Source organism: Pipistrellus kuhlii, unplaced genomic scaffold (assembly GCF_014108245.1).
Source record: "Pipistrellus kuhlii isolate mPipKuh1 unplaced genomic scaffold, mPipKuh1.p scaffold_m20_p_12, whole genome shotgun sequence".
Lineage (NCBI taxonomy): Eukaryota > Metazoa > Chordata > Mammalia > Chiroptera > Vespertilionidae > Pipistrellus > Pipistrellus kuhlii.
In genome coordinates, this window is record NW_023425427.1 from 1,959,872 (window position 1) to 1,977,740 (window position 17,869).

At 45.4% G+C, this 17,869-nt stretch overlaps 1 protein-coding gene across 3 annotated transcripts in view; it reads right to left on the reverse strand.

Moving 5' to 3' along the window:
- ASTN2 (astrotactin 2) overlaps positions 1–17,869 on the reverse strand; it is a 700,161-nt gene that overhangs the window by 492,290 nt on the left and 190,002 nt on the right. For 2 of the 3 annotated variants that reach the window (XM_036432815.2, XM_036432814.2), the window contains exon 4: positions 2,501–2,653. The exons of the other annotated variant lie outside the window; for it this stretch is intronic. In XM_036432815.2, coding sequence (XP_036288708.1) covers positions 2,501–2,653 — 153 coding nt within the window. The remainder of the gene's footprint in view (positions 1–2,500; positions 2,654–17,869) is intronic. 3 annotated transcript variants of the gene reach the window in all.

The window sequence follows — 17,869 nt, forward strand, 5'->3', positions numbered from 1 at the left end:
GGATATATCATTGAGAAAATGGATTCAGGCTAGTAAAGAAAAGAGAGGGAGGTTATGAACTTGGAATCAAGAGTACTTATGGGAGCTGTATTGGCAGAGAGAAACGAGAGTGATTATTGGTGAATGGGGGAGGAAGGGATGGATAGATATGGCTGAGCAAGATTACAAGTGACCCTGAGTGTCCAAGCCAGAACACATGTAAGACAGCATTTATTTAGGTCCTGATACACATTAGCTGAGCATTCCAATATAGTCTACACTCATCACTTCATCGGATTTTTACAGCAATCCTCTGATGTAGAATTGGCATCCCCATTCTACAGAACAGGAAAACTGAGGCTCAGGGACATCCGATGACTCTTCCAAAGCCATGCAGGTTGAAAGTGACTGGGCTGGGTCTAGCACCAGGCATTGTGGACCTCGAAGCAACTGTTCTTTATCATTCAAACAGTTCAACCCGGGGTTGACCACAGGAGTCCAAAAAGGGACTTCACCATCTGTTTCTGCCTCAATGTGTGACCTCAGCATCACGTGTGGATTTTGGTTTTTCAATGGATTCAGCATCTCACAGGGTTAGGACTGAGACCTTCTCTCAACAAACAGCCAATGTTTACCATGTGTGCAGGAAATGAGTTAGGCCCAGAAGTGAAAAAATAACTCACACCATAAGATAATTTCCTCTCTCAAAGAACTCTCTTTCTAGCTAAGGAAAGAGCCAGACAAAAGGAAATTATATTACTAAAAAATGAAATCAGGGCTTCACACATGTACAAAGATATGGGTGAAGTCACACAGGGGAAAACTCAGAGTGAACTGTGACAGTCAGTGATGTCTTCATGGAAATGTTCCATTCAAGTGAAGCTTGAAAAGACAGGTAGGTCTTCCCTAGCATAGGACACAGTGGTTTAATGAAAGAGTCAGGAACTCAGACTACTGCTTAGTTCTTCCTGGCTCTAGTAGTTATTAGGGTGTCTCTTTGAGCAGGTTACTGCAGCCATCTGTACCTTAGTGATAGTATCTGTAAAACGGGAATTAACATTATGCCTGCTTCTTAGGGTTGCTGAGGATCAAAAGATCACACACACACACACACACACACACACACACACACAGACACACACACACAGACACACACACACACACACACTAACATTTAGCCTGCTGCTTGGAATAAGTGTCAATAGATGGCAATTATTCTCAGAGTCCAGGTAGGAGATTTCAGGAGGAGAGAATGGTATGGAAAAGAATGTGGGAGTGGAAAATATGGATCTAGAAGAGACAGCAGAGAGGTCTGTGTAGCCTCAGATGTCATCGTCCTAAGCCTGAGCACTTCTGAAGGTACTGGACAGCCACTGAAGCTCAGAGAGAGGAGCAGTGACACAATCAGAACCAAGTTCATAGGGACTGGAGAAGTGAGAGGCAGAGAAGACTGGCCAGCTGGAGACTACTGAGTGAGATTTGGAAATCAGTTACTGCTAAAGGGATCTATCCCATGCACAAAGTCACACAGATGTTCAGAAAAGGAGGAGGAAGAAAGGGGAGGAAGAGGAGGAGGAGGAGGAGCAGGAGGAGGAGGAGGAGGAGGAGGAAGGAAATGAAAGAAGAGGAGGAGGAGAAGGGAAGAAAGAGGAGAAGGAGGTGGTGGTGATGATGACAATGTGGAGGACAGAAGGGGAGGAGGAGAAGGAAAATGAGGGAAAGATCTATTTTTTATTGCATGGTGGGCTATGTGCTAAGACAGTGGTCGGCAAACTCATTAGTCAACTGAGCCAAATATCAACAGTACAATGATTGAAATTTATTTTGAGAGCCAAAATTTTTAAAATTAATCTTCGTCTAACGCCACTTCTTCAAAATAGACTCACCCAGGCGGTGGTGTTTTGTGAAAGAGCCACACTAAAGGGGCCAAACAGTCGCATGTGGCTTGAGAGCCGCAGTTTGCAGACCATGGTGATAAGATATTATAACAGCTCTGTGAGTTGGGAGTAGCTTGGAGAAACAGAGTGACTCTCCTCAGTGACATGAATTGGACAGAAATTCAAATCTGAACCCAGTTTGAACAGTTCTGCCTAACTTACAACACTCCCACTCTTAACCCCATTTTCAGGATGAGAAAGAATGGGCAGGAACCAGGCTCTGGGAACCCACCTGGACATTCTCCCGTTGTGCCATCCCCCACATGACACCAGCCTCCATTTAAAGAGCATCTGCTCTGCTCGGACCCTGGGCTGAGCACTTTCCATAGACTATGGCTAATCTCTCAACCGATCTTAACCATGCATGCGATAGTCTCATTCTCAGAGAAGGCAGCAGACTCAGAAACCCTAGCCTGCACCCAGGGCACAGGTCTGCTGTCTCAAAGGCCCCAGCTGAAACAACCCATCAGGGAGACAGAGGCATGACAACCATGAGCACAGGGAAGCAAGGGAAGAAGGTACACCCTTCCTGGTATCTTCAGGGCAGCCTGCTAATGCCCCGCAAGAGGTGGAGGAGAGCCTACCTCGAGACTTGCTCCTCCGCTTCCGCTTCCCCGCTGAGGCGCTGCGAGGTGCTGGCTGCAGCTGGCCAATCTCAATGGGCGTGTTAGCACGAAAACTCTCCTTGAACTTCTGCATCAGGGACTCCACGGTCTCCTGCGTCGCCTCTGCTGCGGCTACAGAGTGGGCAATGGGGCTGAGGTTAAGGCTTGATCTACCTCCAGTCCCTGGAGGTCTGGGACTGGCCACTGGGAGTCCCTGGAGTTCCCTCCCAGACCCAGAGATGATACAGAAGCCACTGGTGCCAGTATAGAGGCATGTACTGGCTTACACACTTATTTCTCAAACTTCTATTATGTTCCAGGCAGTGCCTCCAACCCTTGACATCTGGTGGTGAAAAGTTAGACACAATCCACAAAACATGGAAATTTCTAACCTTGTGCCAACCCTCTGTGATAAGAAAGCATGGAATATGAGAAGAGCAGCGAGAAGTGTCATCTCTCCCATTCTGGGAGTCAAGGCAGGCTTCCTGGAGGAGGCAATATGGTCATCAAGATGTTAAGAATGAGTAGGAATGAGCAAAGAAGGTAAGATTTGGGATATGAGTGTTCTGGGTAGAAGCAGACGCATGTGCAAAGATCTGAAGCCAGAAAGAGCACAGTGCTGGAGCAATGGAAGGAGTTAGTTGGGCTGTAAGAGACTGTGCGAAGAGATGAGCTAGAGGTGCCAGATCACCTATAAGTAGCACTGAGGAGTCTGGATTGTATCCTAGTGGCAAAAGCTCATCATCGAAAAGTTCTAAACAAAACTAGCATCTTCAAGTCCCTTGGATAACAATTACGCACAAGAGTATGGACAATCCTAGCAGAGTTGGTGAGGGAGTACCATTACAAAGCCCTTTGAGGTAGCCGGCAGAGGCAACGTTGGCTTGAACCAGAACAGGCCAGTGCAAAGAGACAGCAGTATGTGGGCTGAGCAACATTTCAGGCAATAAAATTATGGTTTCATGATATATAGATCACTTGGCACAATATTCCCATTTCCCTTTTGTGAATGTACTTAAGGAAATCGAGGCCCCCAAATAAGGCTTATGACTCACTCCGAGCTTGCACGTGGCAAAGTCAAGCTTTCTAACTCCTAGTCCAATGTTCCATTTGTCTCCATACTGTCCAATGATTTGTTATGAGCCACATTACCACAAAACGGAAAGTAGCAGAAAGTTCCAGAGAATGGACAAAGTGAGGTCAGTTGGCAGAGAAAACAAGAACAAAGGTAGAAGAAAAAGAAACCAGAGAAGCTTGAGAAGGGAGGAAAGTGGTCACATCAAAGTCGAGGAGAGGAAAGGAGAAAGAAGAAGGTACATGGCTGACGGGCCTCAGTGTCTTTGTTCTGAGAAATTCCCAAAGAGAGCCCCAACTCTGAAATCTTCAAACGCAGCCCTCTCCATCTATGCCGTCAGAGGCTGGGGAATATCCCCAGTCTGAGCTACATGCCGTCTGATGCCAAGAGATGGACTAGCCAACGGTTCCTGTTCCTTTGAAGGGGTTTCACTAGACTGAACAAAGGGGGCTCTGAACATCCCAGCACGGATTCCCAAGGTGCTCATGTTGTCCCTGGAACGCTTATCGGCTGACACAGGTGTGTCTGTGGGGAAGCGCCTCAACAATGCGCTTCCTGATTAACACATATTCTGTTCAGATCTTCACACCGCTCACTGAGTGTCCATAGTTTTCCTAGACTAGGTCCTGATCCTCTAATAGAACCTCTTATATCATCATCCACATCTCCTTTAATATATACACTGAGTGGCCAGATTATTATGATCTCTGAATGCATAATAGTCCGGCTACTCAGTGTATATCCTATACAATAAAAGGCTAATATGAAAATTGTCCCCTCAACCAGAAGTTTGACCAGCAGGCAGGCCGGCCAACTGCCCATGTTCCCTCCCCCTGGCTAGGCTGGTTGGACCCCACTCATGCACAAATTCATGCTCCGGGCCTCGTGTGTGTGTGTGTGTGTGTGTGTGTGTGTGTGTGTACACACATACACACACACACACACTGAGTGGCCACATTATTATGCGTTCAGAGATCATAATAATCTGGCCACTCAGTGTATATGTATATGTCTTGTCTGTAAATGTCATAGTTCTATGTGACATAGAAGGCAGGCTTGGGCACTGGGCCCTGTGAGAAGCCCATTTGTTGAGGACACAGTGAAGAATCCATGTTTGCTGTGGAAAAGACAAAAGGCAATACAAACAAACCATGTGGTGGCATTTCCACTTGCTCACCTGCCTGTTTTGCCATTCCTCTTCCCAGGTAATCAATCTCCTTAAAGATGAGCAAGATCCCAAACCTGGGCCCCTCCTCTGAGCCTGTGACATAGAGCCCTCCAGTGAGTCACTACAGTCCAATTCTAAGAAGCACAATCAGGCTCAATCCTGATGCTTTAAAACCAGCAGGAGAGAGATTTGCTTAAACTCTTAAGAGTGGTGCTATGCTATGGTAAGAAAAAACCTAGAGCAACTTAGTCTGCTGCCTGCTGTGGATTGAACTGTCTGCCCCCAGTGTCACATCCTGAAGACTTAACCCCCGATGGGACTGTATTTGGAGATTGGGCTTTTAGCGGGTAAAGTTAAATGAGGTCCTAAGGATGGGACTCTAACAACACGGTTGGTGTCTTCATAGGAAGACGAAGAGAAACTCTCCTGATGTGCACAGCAAGGCAAGGCCACGCGCATGCGCACAGTGAGGAGAAGGCTGTCCAAAAGCCAGAACCCAAAGTGCTGGCCTTCCAGCCCCTAGAGCTGAAAGGAGATTCATCCTGGTGGTTAAGCCACCCAGTATACAGGGTCTGGGCATGGCAGCCCAAGTAGACAACACAGTCACTTGGAGGGGAAAGCTTCAGCAAATGAATTGGTGGAGGATACAGATATGTGTTCACTACAAGGTGCAATGTTGTAAAAAACATGCCAAACAACTGTCTTAATGCACACCATGTGGACAGGAAGGCTAATATTAATGAAATGGTTAACATAGAACTATGAAATTTACAAATAAGATATATACATATACACTGAGTGGCCAGATTATTATGATCTCTGAACGCATAATAATCTGGCACTCAGTGTATATATTAAAGGAGATGTGGATGATGATGTCAGAGGTTCTATTAGAGGATCAGGACCTAGTCTAGGAAAACTATGGACACTCCCTTATTGAGTGGTGTGAAGATCTGAAAAGAACATGTGCTAATCAGGTGAGAAGGAAGTGGGAGAGGGGGAGGGGAGGAGAGTGAGGTGAAAGAAGCAAAAAAGGCAGACAAAGAGTCTAAATACTTTCCTGGGACAAGAAGTATGAGAAAGAGCTAAAATAGCCACTGGGCCTAGAACACTGGTGAGTGAGCTGAGATAAAGATGGAGAGGTAGGGAGTCCTAGCGCTAAACCTGACCTTGACCTTAACCCTGACCCTGACCCGGACCCTAACTGTTCTGGGACTTAAGGATAGAACATGCTGATTTCCATGGCTTATTTCCTCCTGTGTACCAACCCAAACCCTCCCAATCCCATTCAGTAGCTCTATCAATATCATTATCAAGTTGTCCAGGTCTTTATTTAGGGAAGACTGCTCAGACCACAGAGAGAAAACTCATTGCAGAAGGACAAAAATGGAAGTGAGAAGATCAAATAGGAGACCGTGCAAAAGTCCACTCATGGGATGATATATCTACCTGGATAAGATAGTATAAATCAAGTGGACAGAGTAGCAGAGAGTAGAAACAAAAAAGAGTAGATTAGTTGAAAGAGATAAGTGGGCAAAATCAAAGTTATTTTTTAGGTACAACTCCTCCGAATGTGGCAAGTGATTGAGAAAGGTGGACATGGGGGAGGGCGGTAAGGAGGATGACCCCTGATCTTCTGGAATGATGGTAACTCACAGTCTGAAGAGGAACCCTGGAAGATAACAGGTTTGAGATAGGAAAACATGTGGTGCTTTCCAGATGTCTAAGTGGAGGCATTGAGTAGACAGTAAGTTATGTGGGTCTCACACTCATGGGAGAGAAATGGGTTCTACAGAGAACCCACAATGCATTCCTTAGAAAAGGTAGAGGCAGTGTGTGCATGCTCAGTATGTGAGTTTCTGGCACAGTACAGGCAACAGTACAATTTCCTTCTTCATCTACACCGTCTGTGCCCCATCTGCACCCCCAGAATCACCCTTCACCCAGGTTCACTTTGCCTTACTCTATGTCCTGGAGGCAGACTCTCTGTGGGGTGCTGCATGGCTCCTTGTTACCTAGCTCTGAGTTTCCCCAGTGAGATCTCTGCAGGATGTGGAAGGACAGAATCTGGGGGGGTGACTTCCCATGCCCTTCCCTGTCTCTGCGTCATATTTCTGATAGGTACTGGGATCCTTGACCATGGCAGCTTCTGTCCATTTTCACAGCCTGTTCTCATGGCTCCAGCAAAATAGTTTCCTCTCCCAGATGGTCCACAGTTCTAGGGGTGGGCAGTGGTTTCCTGAACATTCTTGTCCCTGGTTCCTCAGTGCCCCATGTTGATTCTCTTCCCTTTGCGTGTACCTCTATCAATAGTCACTTCATTGAATTTTTCCTAAAATTCCCATTGGAAGGTGCCTTCTTTGTCCATCTATGTCTAGAACCTTGACGCCTCCCTTTTCATCATGGCTCTGACATTCAGCAGCTGCTAAAGGTCAGCTTCTCTCCACCCTGTTATCTCTGCTTTGCTTTCTCCTGAGCTGCTGCCGATAGCAGGAGGAGAGGAAGACACACAGAGAGGGAAGGCTTGCTGAGCCGCAGGGTTTCTCATCCTGACCACAGCAAATCCCTTCCATCTGTTTGGCTGTTCTTGCCTCAGCGACAGTGACAGTGCCAGAAGCCCAGAGCAGCTTAGAGGAGGAAGTGCTTGTGCAAAACCCCCTCCATGGCTCCTTTCCTCCTGGGCACCATTCTCCCTCCCACACCAGCCCTCCCAATCCCATTCAGGAGCTCCATCAATATCAATAGATCAAGTTGTCCAAACAAGCCACAGTACCTCCTGGTACCCGCTGAGCTCTGCCTCCCCAGAGCAGCAAAACGCTTGCCGTCGCCAGGCTGAATGCAACAGATGGTGCTTGATCTGAGCATCGCGGCAGGCCCAGGCAAGGGAGGGAGAGGGGGCTGCCTCCTAATTGACATATGAGAGATTGTCAAGTTTAATGAGAATGAATGACTGGGGCCTGTGCAGAGGAGCCCTGGTCCCCAAGTCACAGCAGAGAAGGAGAGGGAAAGAGAGGGGGAGAGGGAGAAAGACAGGGAGAGAGAGGAGAGGAAAGGAGAGGAAAAGGGGGGAGGGAAGAGGAGAAAGAGATCACAAGAGTGGAAAGTAAAACTGTGTACAATAATTAAGGATAGGGGTAGGAAAGGAAGAGGCAAAGAAGAGTGGAGAGAAAAGGAGAGAGCGGGAAAAATCTGGAGAGAGAAATAAAAGAGAGGGATGGAGGGACAGGAAGGGCAGACTAGGAGACAGAGAAGGCATGAGAAGAGAAAGAAGGAAAGAAGGCGGATCCTGAGTGCCTTTGCCAGGCATGTGTCTGTTTCCAGACACCTGGCAAGCTTCTGTCTGATGCTTCATCCCTCAGAAGGCACTGCACACTGTGTCCACACCGATACTCAGCAGTCCTGAGACCCAACTCTCACCTGGTACTCTCCCCCTCGCAGCCTGGGATGTTTTACTACTAAACCTCATATATGTTTAGATTCAAGTGCCTGTAGCACCGTTAGCCTCCACTTTAAGTTTTCTAAACTCACCTAGCATCTGTAGAAAGGAAAGTCACCATTCTTGAATACCCATCAGCCAGACAAGAAGCTTGGCATTTCCTTGTGTTCTCTCACTGATTCCTCCTCATATACCTGAAAGGTAAGCATCCTTAGCAGCTGTTCAGAGATGAGGAAACTTGCACTCAGGGAAGTAAACCATCGCTGAGAGTCACACAGCTTAGAAATGACAGAGCTGTGGTTTGGAGCCAGGTTATGGGGTCTCTGATGACATGGGCCTACCTACTGTATCACTCAACATCACTCAACATATATCCCCCCCCCCTCTCTCTTTCTCTATCTGGGCTGCTGATGGGCGGCAATTGAGTATCTCAGTCTTGGAGTTTGTCTGTGACCTGGAAAGTGAGGATGACAGCCCAGCCCTTTTTTAACACGTAGGCTAGGAGCCCCAAGCAACCGGGCTGTGGCTGAAGTGGGACCAGTGTAACTATGCTCAGTGCTGATGATCAGGACTGCCCATCCTGGAGGTGCCAAGCTCAGCTCATGCTCCATTTCCCCAGTTCTGTCTCTTACAGACTCTGCTCAGAGAATCAAGACACAAGTGGGCATTAGTTGGCCATTTGCCCTCCTGTGCCTGTGCAAGTGACAAATGGTCCCAATGTAAACTCTGCCTCTGGGTATCCTTGAGTCACTCCCTTCTCTTTTACATCCCTAGTCTCCTCCTCTGTAAATGTCTGCAGGTCACTGGCGGATGAGGGTAATTATGTATGTAAAATGTCTCCCAGAGCTTCAAGAATGCAGTGAGTGCTCCAGAGGCCTTCATTACCCACCTTTCTCTCACCCATAAGCTTCATACTGGGTCAATCAGTTCATTCATTCTTTTTGAAAGTTGCCTTCATTATAAAATATCCACTTTGGACATTACTTTAGACAGTATATACACTCGTATTCAGATGTGAAAACAGGAGCAGTGGGAGACAAGTCATGATAAAAACAAGCAGTAGCACATGGTTCCACATTCAGGTCTCCTATTTCACTATTCCGCTCTCCCAAGTTCTAGGATAAGTTCAGCCTCAGATCTTATGATGTTTCATGTATGTGTCAACTTGTCTAGGCCATGGCACTCAGACATTTGGACAGACGTTATTCCAGACATTTGTATGAAGGTATTTTTTCGTTGAGATGGACATTTAAATTACTAGATTCTGGGTAAGGCAGATAATTCTTCATAATGTCGGTGGACTTCATCCAATTAGCTGAGGACCCTAACAGATATCAAACAATCCTCCCCCCCAAGGAAAAAGAAATTCTGCCAACAGACCTGCTTCAGACTCGAGCTGCAACATCAATACTGCCCCTGGTCTCCAGTGGAACAGCTAACCCTGAACATTTTGGAATTATCAGCCACCACAATCATATTAATCAATTCCTTAAAGTCAATCAATCAATTTGTCAATAAATATAGAGATGATATAAATATAGAGATATATAGAGCTGATCCTTGAATAACACAGTTTGAACTGTATGGGTCCACTTATATAAAGATTTTTTTTTTTCAATAAATACAGAGTCAAAAACTATATGTGTATTTTTCCATTGTGCAGGAGGTCAGCATTCCTAACCCCTACATTGTTAAAGGGTCAATTCTATAGAGAGAGGGGATGTATATAACCAATCTATACCTATCTCTCCTATTGGCTCTGCTTCTCTGTAGAACCCCTAATATAACCTCAACTTGCATCCGTAGGCTTCGGACTGGTCACACTCAGACGCCAGGATTGGAAGGACAGAACTAAGAGAAGAAGGCTCCGGCCTCAAGCACACCTCAGCGGGGAAGACATGATGGAAATGCAAAGAAAGATGAAATTTGGAATCCGTGAGAGCCTAGTCATGGGCCCAATACTGCATCTCACACTTCACATTACCACCTCACGAAAAGAAAAAAAAATAATAAGAAGAAAGAAAACAGTCAAGTGTTTCTAAGCCAGAAGGGAAGACTCCCCCAGCAGAAGACATTTAAAACCTATCACACATTTAAAAAAATGGCCACCTCTTCCCAATTCTCAGGGATAAAAAGTTGATGGATAGAATTTTCTCCCTTGGTAGTTTTTTCTCCCACATATTTTCTTAAACCTTTGAGGCCTGGCACAGCTTATCTTCGTGCAAGTGCCTGCAGACAAGAAAAATGGACAAACAGCAGCAAATATAAATTGGAAAGCATAGAAATAGCCTTTCCTTACGTATACCATCCCGGGCCTGCCGGGGAATACAAAGGATGTGCAGGGTGGTCATATTTCTGCCGGAGAGCTGCACTGAGTTCGAATGATGGAATTGAACTTAGTGATATTGTCCTCCGCTCTGTTAAAAATACAGCCCCTTCCCGCTTCTCTGGAGCTGGCTCCACTGCCCCTCAGGGGACACAGAGGGCCTCTAAGATTCTGCCTGCTCCACGGCCCTGTCATTCTAAATGTCAATAAACTGTATGCTTTTCACGAGATGGATGCAGTGAGCACAGGACTGCGCTCTTCAGTTTGCAACGCCTTTTCACCCCTTCCAAAGAATGCCATCCATACAGCCTCCCACTGTATGGAGCCAGAGAAGCAAAGGAGTTTTGCAAAAGTCTAGTTGGGGCTGAGATGACACACCCACAAGTCCAGGCCAAGAAAGAAAGGGGCCAGCAACTAGATAGGATTGGACAGAGACTTCTTGGTCACTTATTACCATCTCAGTTGCAGGATGCGACCTTGGAAAAGGTGCCAGAACCAGGCACAGTTTGGAATATTAGCAGTGTTTCTTCCCAGCTGTGAGATGTGGGCAAATCATTGCACCACTCAAAGCCTCGGTTTCTCTGAGTGTTAAAAGTGGGGTTTATAACTCCAACCCCATCAAGCTGCTTTTGGATTAAATAAAATGTTCAACTGTGTATCATAGGGCCCGGTAGAAAAAGGATTTTTAAGATGAGAGTTACTAGTATTATTGCCCAAAAGATCTTAAAGCAGCAGTGAGAGCAAATCCAAAGTTTCCACCCAACTGGTGGCCTGCACATGCCCAGAATCCTATGGGACTCCCAGTCACTAGCCCAATTCCTCTCCTAGACTCATCCCTTCTGTGAATGGAAAGGAAGGCCGCGTGTGTGACTCAGCACGCCTTGGCCCTGGAGGGCACCTCTGGGACACTTCTGGAATTCTCCATCCAACCCCTGACTGAGCAGTGTATCGAGATGGAGATTGGGGACACAGTGATGAGCTGAAGAGTGCCCCTTCTTACAAAGGTGACGCTGTTTACTGGAAGAAGCAGGGACAGACAATGAAAACGGATTGTGCTGAACATCAGATAGAAAAAGACGTGTGATGAAAACACCAGAAGTGAGTCCTCTAATTCCTTCTGTAAGCACAAAGCTTTGGACTTTTCCCAGAGGAGACTCCACTCGGCTGAGCCTTAAAGAATTCAGAACCAGGTAAAGAGGGCGATGCAAATAGAAGCATCAGCAGGCGGCAGGGCAATGACTGTAGAGAAAATGCCACAGAGTTTGGTTCTTCTAGAACTTACAGTGAGAGACAACTTTATTACCCAGAAAATCTACCTTTGAGATAGGAAGGAGGGCAGACTCGCCCAGATCCCAGCTCAAAAGTCCAGTTACTTTGAAAGATCTGCTTTCCGAACTCACTATCTTCTCCTGTCCCTGTCACTGTCATCTCAGACACATGCATGTACAACAAACCTGAGTTTAAAGCTCCCTTCTACCACTTACACAGCATGGGACTGGCTACTGGGTATGTTCCTTTCCTTCTCTAAGCCCCAGGACCTCCTCTCTAAAACCTTAAGCAGAAATCTCCCTCAAGAATTGTAAGTTTCTGTAGGTTTATTTTATTTTTTTTGGCATTTAATTCAATGCAATAATATATGCAAAGTTTTAGCACAGAACCCCCAAACGGATTAAGTACTCAATAAAGTAGAGCCTTTGTTATCATTACTGTTATCCAGCTTAATTGAGATAAGCTTGTAGAGAGGGCCTGCACCAAGGCAGAGCTCAATACAGGCTAAGTTCTCCATTTCCCTAGTGGGTAAGTCTTGGCCTTTGATTAACTACTGGACTCTAATTCCCCATTTTCCTCTTGTGTATGAATTTCACTATCATCCCAGGCCTCTGTGACACGCGTGGATTCCATCAGCACTATACCTCAGCCCGTCCCCATCATGGCCATGCCTCCTATGTAGCCATAACCTGGAACCTGAAAATGTAGTTTCTGCCCATGGTCCTCCATATACTCTCACTGCACGCTGTGCCATGCTCATCAAGACTGTGCTTCGACATCCCAAAGATCAATCACCAGGTCGTGGTTTCTCTTGTATTGTGGCAAACACTTGGGAACACATATATCCATTGCAGACGAAGGTCTAGCTCCATCATTAGGAGCCAGAGCAGTTGTTTTTCTGCCAGCTGGTGGGCAAGGAGAGGAGAGTCCCACCCACATTCTTACCCCCAGTCCTTCCCTCCCCAGACATTTAACATCCTCTTGGTTTCCTTCTTTCCCCAGAGACTTACCCCTGAAACCGGCCAATTTATCTAATCGCAAGGTTCACCTGAACCTACCATTCCAATTTGCCAATATTATCTCATTAGTAATGCAAGCACAATCACAACTGTAGTAATGACATTTACCATTTATGGAATCTTTGTAAGGTGACAGGTATTATTTTAAGGTAAGTATAGCCATCATTTAATATAAATCTCATAACTGACTGTAGTCTATGGAACTATTAGTCTCACTTCTTCACCCCTCCCTGTACCCAGACCCTGGGTACAATCTCTGTGAGTAGAGATGGAATGTGCTTCATTGACTTTTGACTTGTGCCTGGCTCTGTGACCTGCTTGGGCCAATGGGATGTGGGTGGGAATCAGCATGTACTAATTATGAGCCTGAGCTTCCAGAGGCATAGCATATTTTTGCTCACACATGTACACTTGCCACCAGCATGAGGAGGACCTATCCCAGCGAGCTTCCTGGCTCCAGGAAGAAGAGCAAATCCTGGGAGAGTCACAGCTCTACAACACAGAGGAGTCACCTGACCTACAGCCCAGGTCACTGACCCCAGTGACCCCAGGGATGAAGAACAAACCCATCTGAGGTGAGCACAAAATTCTATCACATTCGATCCTCAGATGCATGGCAAGTCAAGGTTTATTACTGGATGCCACTGAAATATTGTAGTTATTTGTTATATAACATTCTGTGGTAAGAATTGACTGATAACACAACCTTCGCAAGTAAATATAATTATAGTAAGCTTACGAATGAATAACTGGTGCACACCAAGGTTAATTAAATTCTCAAGGGTCATATAGCCTATACATAGCAGAGCAGGACAAATACCTTCAAATACTACTTTGTGGCTTATTTTGGAGTGAGACCAATGAGCCTGGCTTCATGAAATGACTTTTGAGTGGGGGAAGGAGCCCTGTCAGCCAGCTTCCCTTTAGACCATATTACTGATAATTATGAGGATGATCCCAGAAATGACAGCCATCTCTTCACGGGCATTAAGACTGTTAACACATCCATTCAGAGCCTTCAGGATTGGCTATGCTTGCTGAATGAATGAACACACATTTTAGAGTCTATATAACTGGGCACTGAATGAGAAATATGAAAAAAATGTGTTGCGACGTAGGTACATTACTGACCCATGCTGTGGTGGTGGGGGAGAGGGGGAGGAAGTGACTGACCAGAGAGCAGAATATGAATGTGTACAGTTCTCACTGCTTCAACAGGCAGCTTTTCCCACCTAGCTTCCTTTAAACTAAGGGCAAGTCTTCCCACTGCAAAAAGGTGGTTATAAATTTAAACATATGTTAGTCAACTATAGCGAATGGCAGGGACTGGGGAGTAAAATTAATGCAGCTGCATTATAAGTATGTCCTATTTCTCAATATTAAGCTCTTAAAAATAGACTGGCTAAATCTATAGACAATAATGGATGGAGGCTGAGTTGGCGTTACTACGAGGCTCAGGATTTTCCATTTAATGACTTATAATTTCAATTTCCCATTTCTACATGACGGCTAGAGCAGGCTTGCTTTATTGCTTGAGATTACATGGAACCGCCACACAAAGACGGAAGCAGAAAGCGAGAGAACAACCTCGGGGGAGGGGACAGCACAAAATCCTGAGTCAGAAACTCAGCATACCTGGGGGAAGACCAGGTCTCCGGTGTGAGCCTCGCTGCTGTGTGATCTGGGACACCTCACCCAGCCTCTTTGAACCTTGGGAAATAAACACTTCTATGAGGTGCATATGAAAACATTTGCTAAGCCAGGTCACTATAAAGTTTGCAACATTGTCACCTCACTATTACTAGTAAAGACTAGGGTTCTAAATTCTGCTCTTCACAGCCTTAATCAAATAGATAGCGTGCGTACAACGAAAGGAAACAAAACAACAGGGTAAACACACAGTGTGAACTTATCTTATTATGAAGCTGAGGTTCAAGTCCTGGCTCTGCCTGTTAACATCTGCTCACCCTTGTGTACAAAGATAGTGCCTCCCTGAGCCTCGGCTCTTTCTCATTCACTAATGGAGAGAAGGACAACTATAAGACAGATGTAAGTGAGCACTCTGGTGATACCATGAAGTCATACTGCTGACTTGTTGGCTTTACTCAATGTCAGGCACCATGACCTCATATGCTGCTCGCCATAAGCCTGGGAAGTGGGTGATAGTAGTTAACCCCATATGGTGGCAGAGCTGAGCCTGGAGTCCAAGCTGGTCTGACACCTCTGATCTCAACCATGCTGGAATCATGCAAACCGGAGGAGGAGCCAAAGAAGGACATGGAAGAAACATAAAAGGGATCAGCCTACGGAATGGTGGGACCATTCCAAGTGCCCAAGGGTGGATACCACCTGGATACGGGGTCACACATGCATCTTAAGAGTTAGTTTTATCCCCTGGCTCGATAATCCTGAATTATCTTCTTCCTTCCTTCCTTAGCCCTGGTTAAAACTGCCTCAGCTCAGGTATGGATATTTCCTTTATTCTCTATCTTTTTCCCAAAAAGCAGACAAAAAACTAAGCTACTGCAGTAGAGAGGGCAGGAAATCAGGCCTTTAGTGGAGCAGAACAAATTCCTCCTCTGATGTTTTTGGTGAAATAATAGAGATCCATCGCAGGGAGCCATTTATACAGAGAGCCTGCAAGCATGGGCGGGTAGGTCTTGAGGAATACTCTCATTTTGCTAGATGTGCACAGAGAGGTAGTGAAGTGTGAGAAAAGGAGACAGGCAGAGGGGCTGTGATAGAACCTGCAAACCAAGCCCGTCTGGAAGCCCTGGGAGGAGGCTCCCATGCCAGCTGCTGCTCTAGCCTGATTCAGGGTTATAAACAGCACTAGACGCCTGGTGCACAAATTCATGCACAGGTGGGGTCCATCGGGCTCACCCTAATCAGGGTTGGGGGAGGGGGAAATCGTGGGCGGGTCTGGCCGAGGGGAGGGGCCACAGACAGTTTGCCAGCCAGTCCTGCCCCCTGGTCAAACTCCTGGTAGATTGCATATTAGCCTTTTATTATATAGGATTCTCTCTCTCTCTCTCTCTCTCTCTCTCTCTCTCTCTCTCTCTCTCTCTCTTTCTTCTCAGAGGACCCCCTTTTCTTACTCATCCTCTGTCTCTTATCTGTCATCTTCTAATTTGCACCTCTGGATTTTGCACACCCCATGCCTAAATTGAACAGGGTGCTTGACTAGATCTTGGGGGACTTTTCTCCAATAAGGTAATAAACACATGTTATGCTAGGTGTCTTTCCTCCTTTCCTTACTATGATTTCCATTCAATAATTTGGGCATCAGAGATCTCAATGTGAGTTAACAGTAAGGTGAGCACTGAGAAAGTAGCATATCAATATATTTCCTAGGCTACTTTTGTAAAAGCATAAGGGGACATCTCTACTGTGCACTACTCAGACCACACCCAGAAGACTGCATTAAGGCCTGAGTGTCATGCTACACATCTTATTAGCAAAGTAGGAACAGGTCCAGCTATGAGAAGCTAGCCCGATATGAAGGCTGTAATGATATCATAAGACACAAGTAAGACATGGTAAGAGAGTAAATATTAACTGCTTCGATTATCTGAATGGCTATAGAACTAGTACAATTTTTAATACTAATGGTTAACATTCTTACTATGCCCCATGTCCCATGGTACATGACTTATAGTGATAATTACAAGAGCTAATTTTTTTGAGTGCTTAAATTAGGCCAGGGACCTGCTAACATGGGTGAAATAGGGAAGAGAATAAGATATACAAATTGCCAGTTATAAAAACAGTCACATGGATGTAAAGAACAGCATAGGAAATGTAGTCGATAATATTATAGTAAATAAATGAAAGTTGTCATACGGGCACTAGACTTATCAGGGTGATCACTTGGTAACTTACATAAATGTCTAAACACTGTGTTGTACACCTGAAACTAATAGAATGTTGGATGTCAACTGTAATTAAAATTTGTTTCTTTAAAAAAAATCAAGTGATTTGCCAATATAATTTCATGTAATTCTCAACAATACTGTGAGGCAAACTCTACATTTCTCTTTTACTGGTGGGAAAACTGGCCCTGAGTCAGATAAGGTTCGGTTCGGCACTAAAGACAGGGTTTGCAATCTCAGCATGATTGACATTTGGGACTGAACAATTATTTGTTGTGGGGACTGACCTGTGTATTTTAGGATGTTTGGCAGCATCCTAGGCCTTGGCTAATTAGATGCTAGTGACCAAAAGTGTCTTCAAAGATTGCCCAATAGCCCTGGCAGGTTAACAATCAACCCTAGTTGAGAATCGCTGAACCAAGGTAACCTAGGAGGTAAATGGGAGGGCTCTCTGGGATCAAATCCACGGTCTTAAAATTAATAATAATTAACAAAGTATTAACACTTATTTTATAGACTCACTATATGACAGAACTTTCTAAACATGGAAAGAGAAGCTTGGGGGGGCGGGGGGCAGGTGTGGCGGGTAAGTCCTCTGAAATGGGAAGAAATCAGGCAGAGGTATCATATCCCAAAAATAACACAGAGGAGATTCAAATATTGCATAAAGACAGGGAAGACCAGAAGTAATTCTAAAAGTCCATTATTCTGTGAATTTAAAATGTGAGGCTCTAATTTTTATTCTAATTGCCTATCAATAACTGTAGAAGAATTTTAAAAATCTTAATTTGAATTGCTTCCTTCTTAGCAGAAACCTAAAGAAATCTACCTTGATCTTAGAAATTCAAGATTAGGAAGATGCCATTCCCAACTCCTTCTTGATCCCTCCAACACACACAGACACAAACCCTCTTGTCCATGCACCTGGGCTCACAAAGAATTGATTAATTATCGGAAGTTAGGCAGAAGAAAGCTGAGATAGAACAGCAAGTTATCAGCAGCGGTGCAGCAAATTGTCAAGTCTCCAGTGGCATGGAATAAGCTAACGATGCCTGAAAAAGGAAGACATCGACAAGAGAAAGCCCACACCTCCCACCTGCCTCTTTTCTACAGCCGGTACATCTATATCCTGAACTGTGTTTGAACACAGAAGAGGGAAGTGGAGGGAGAACATGAACTCTCC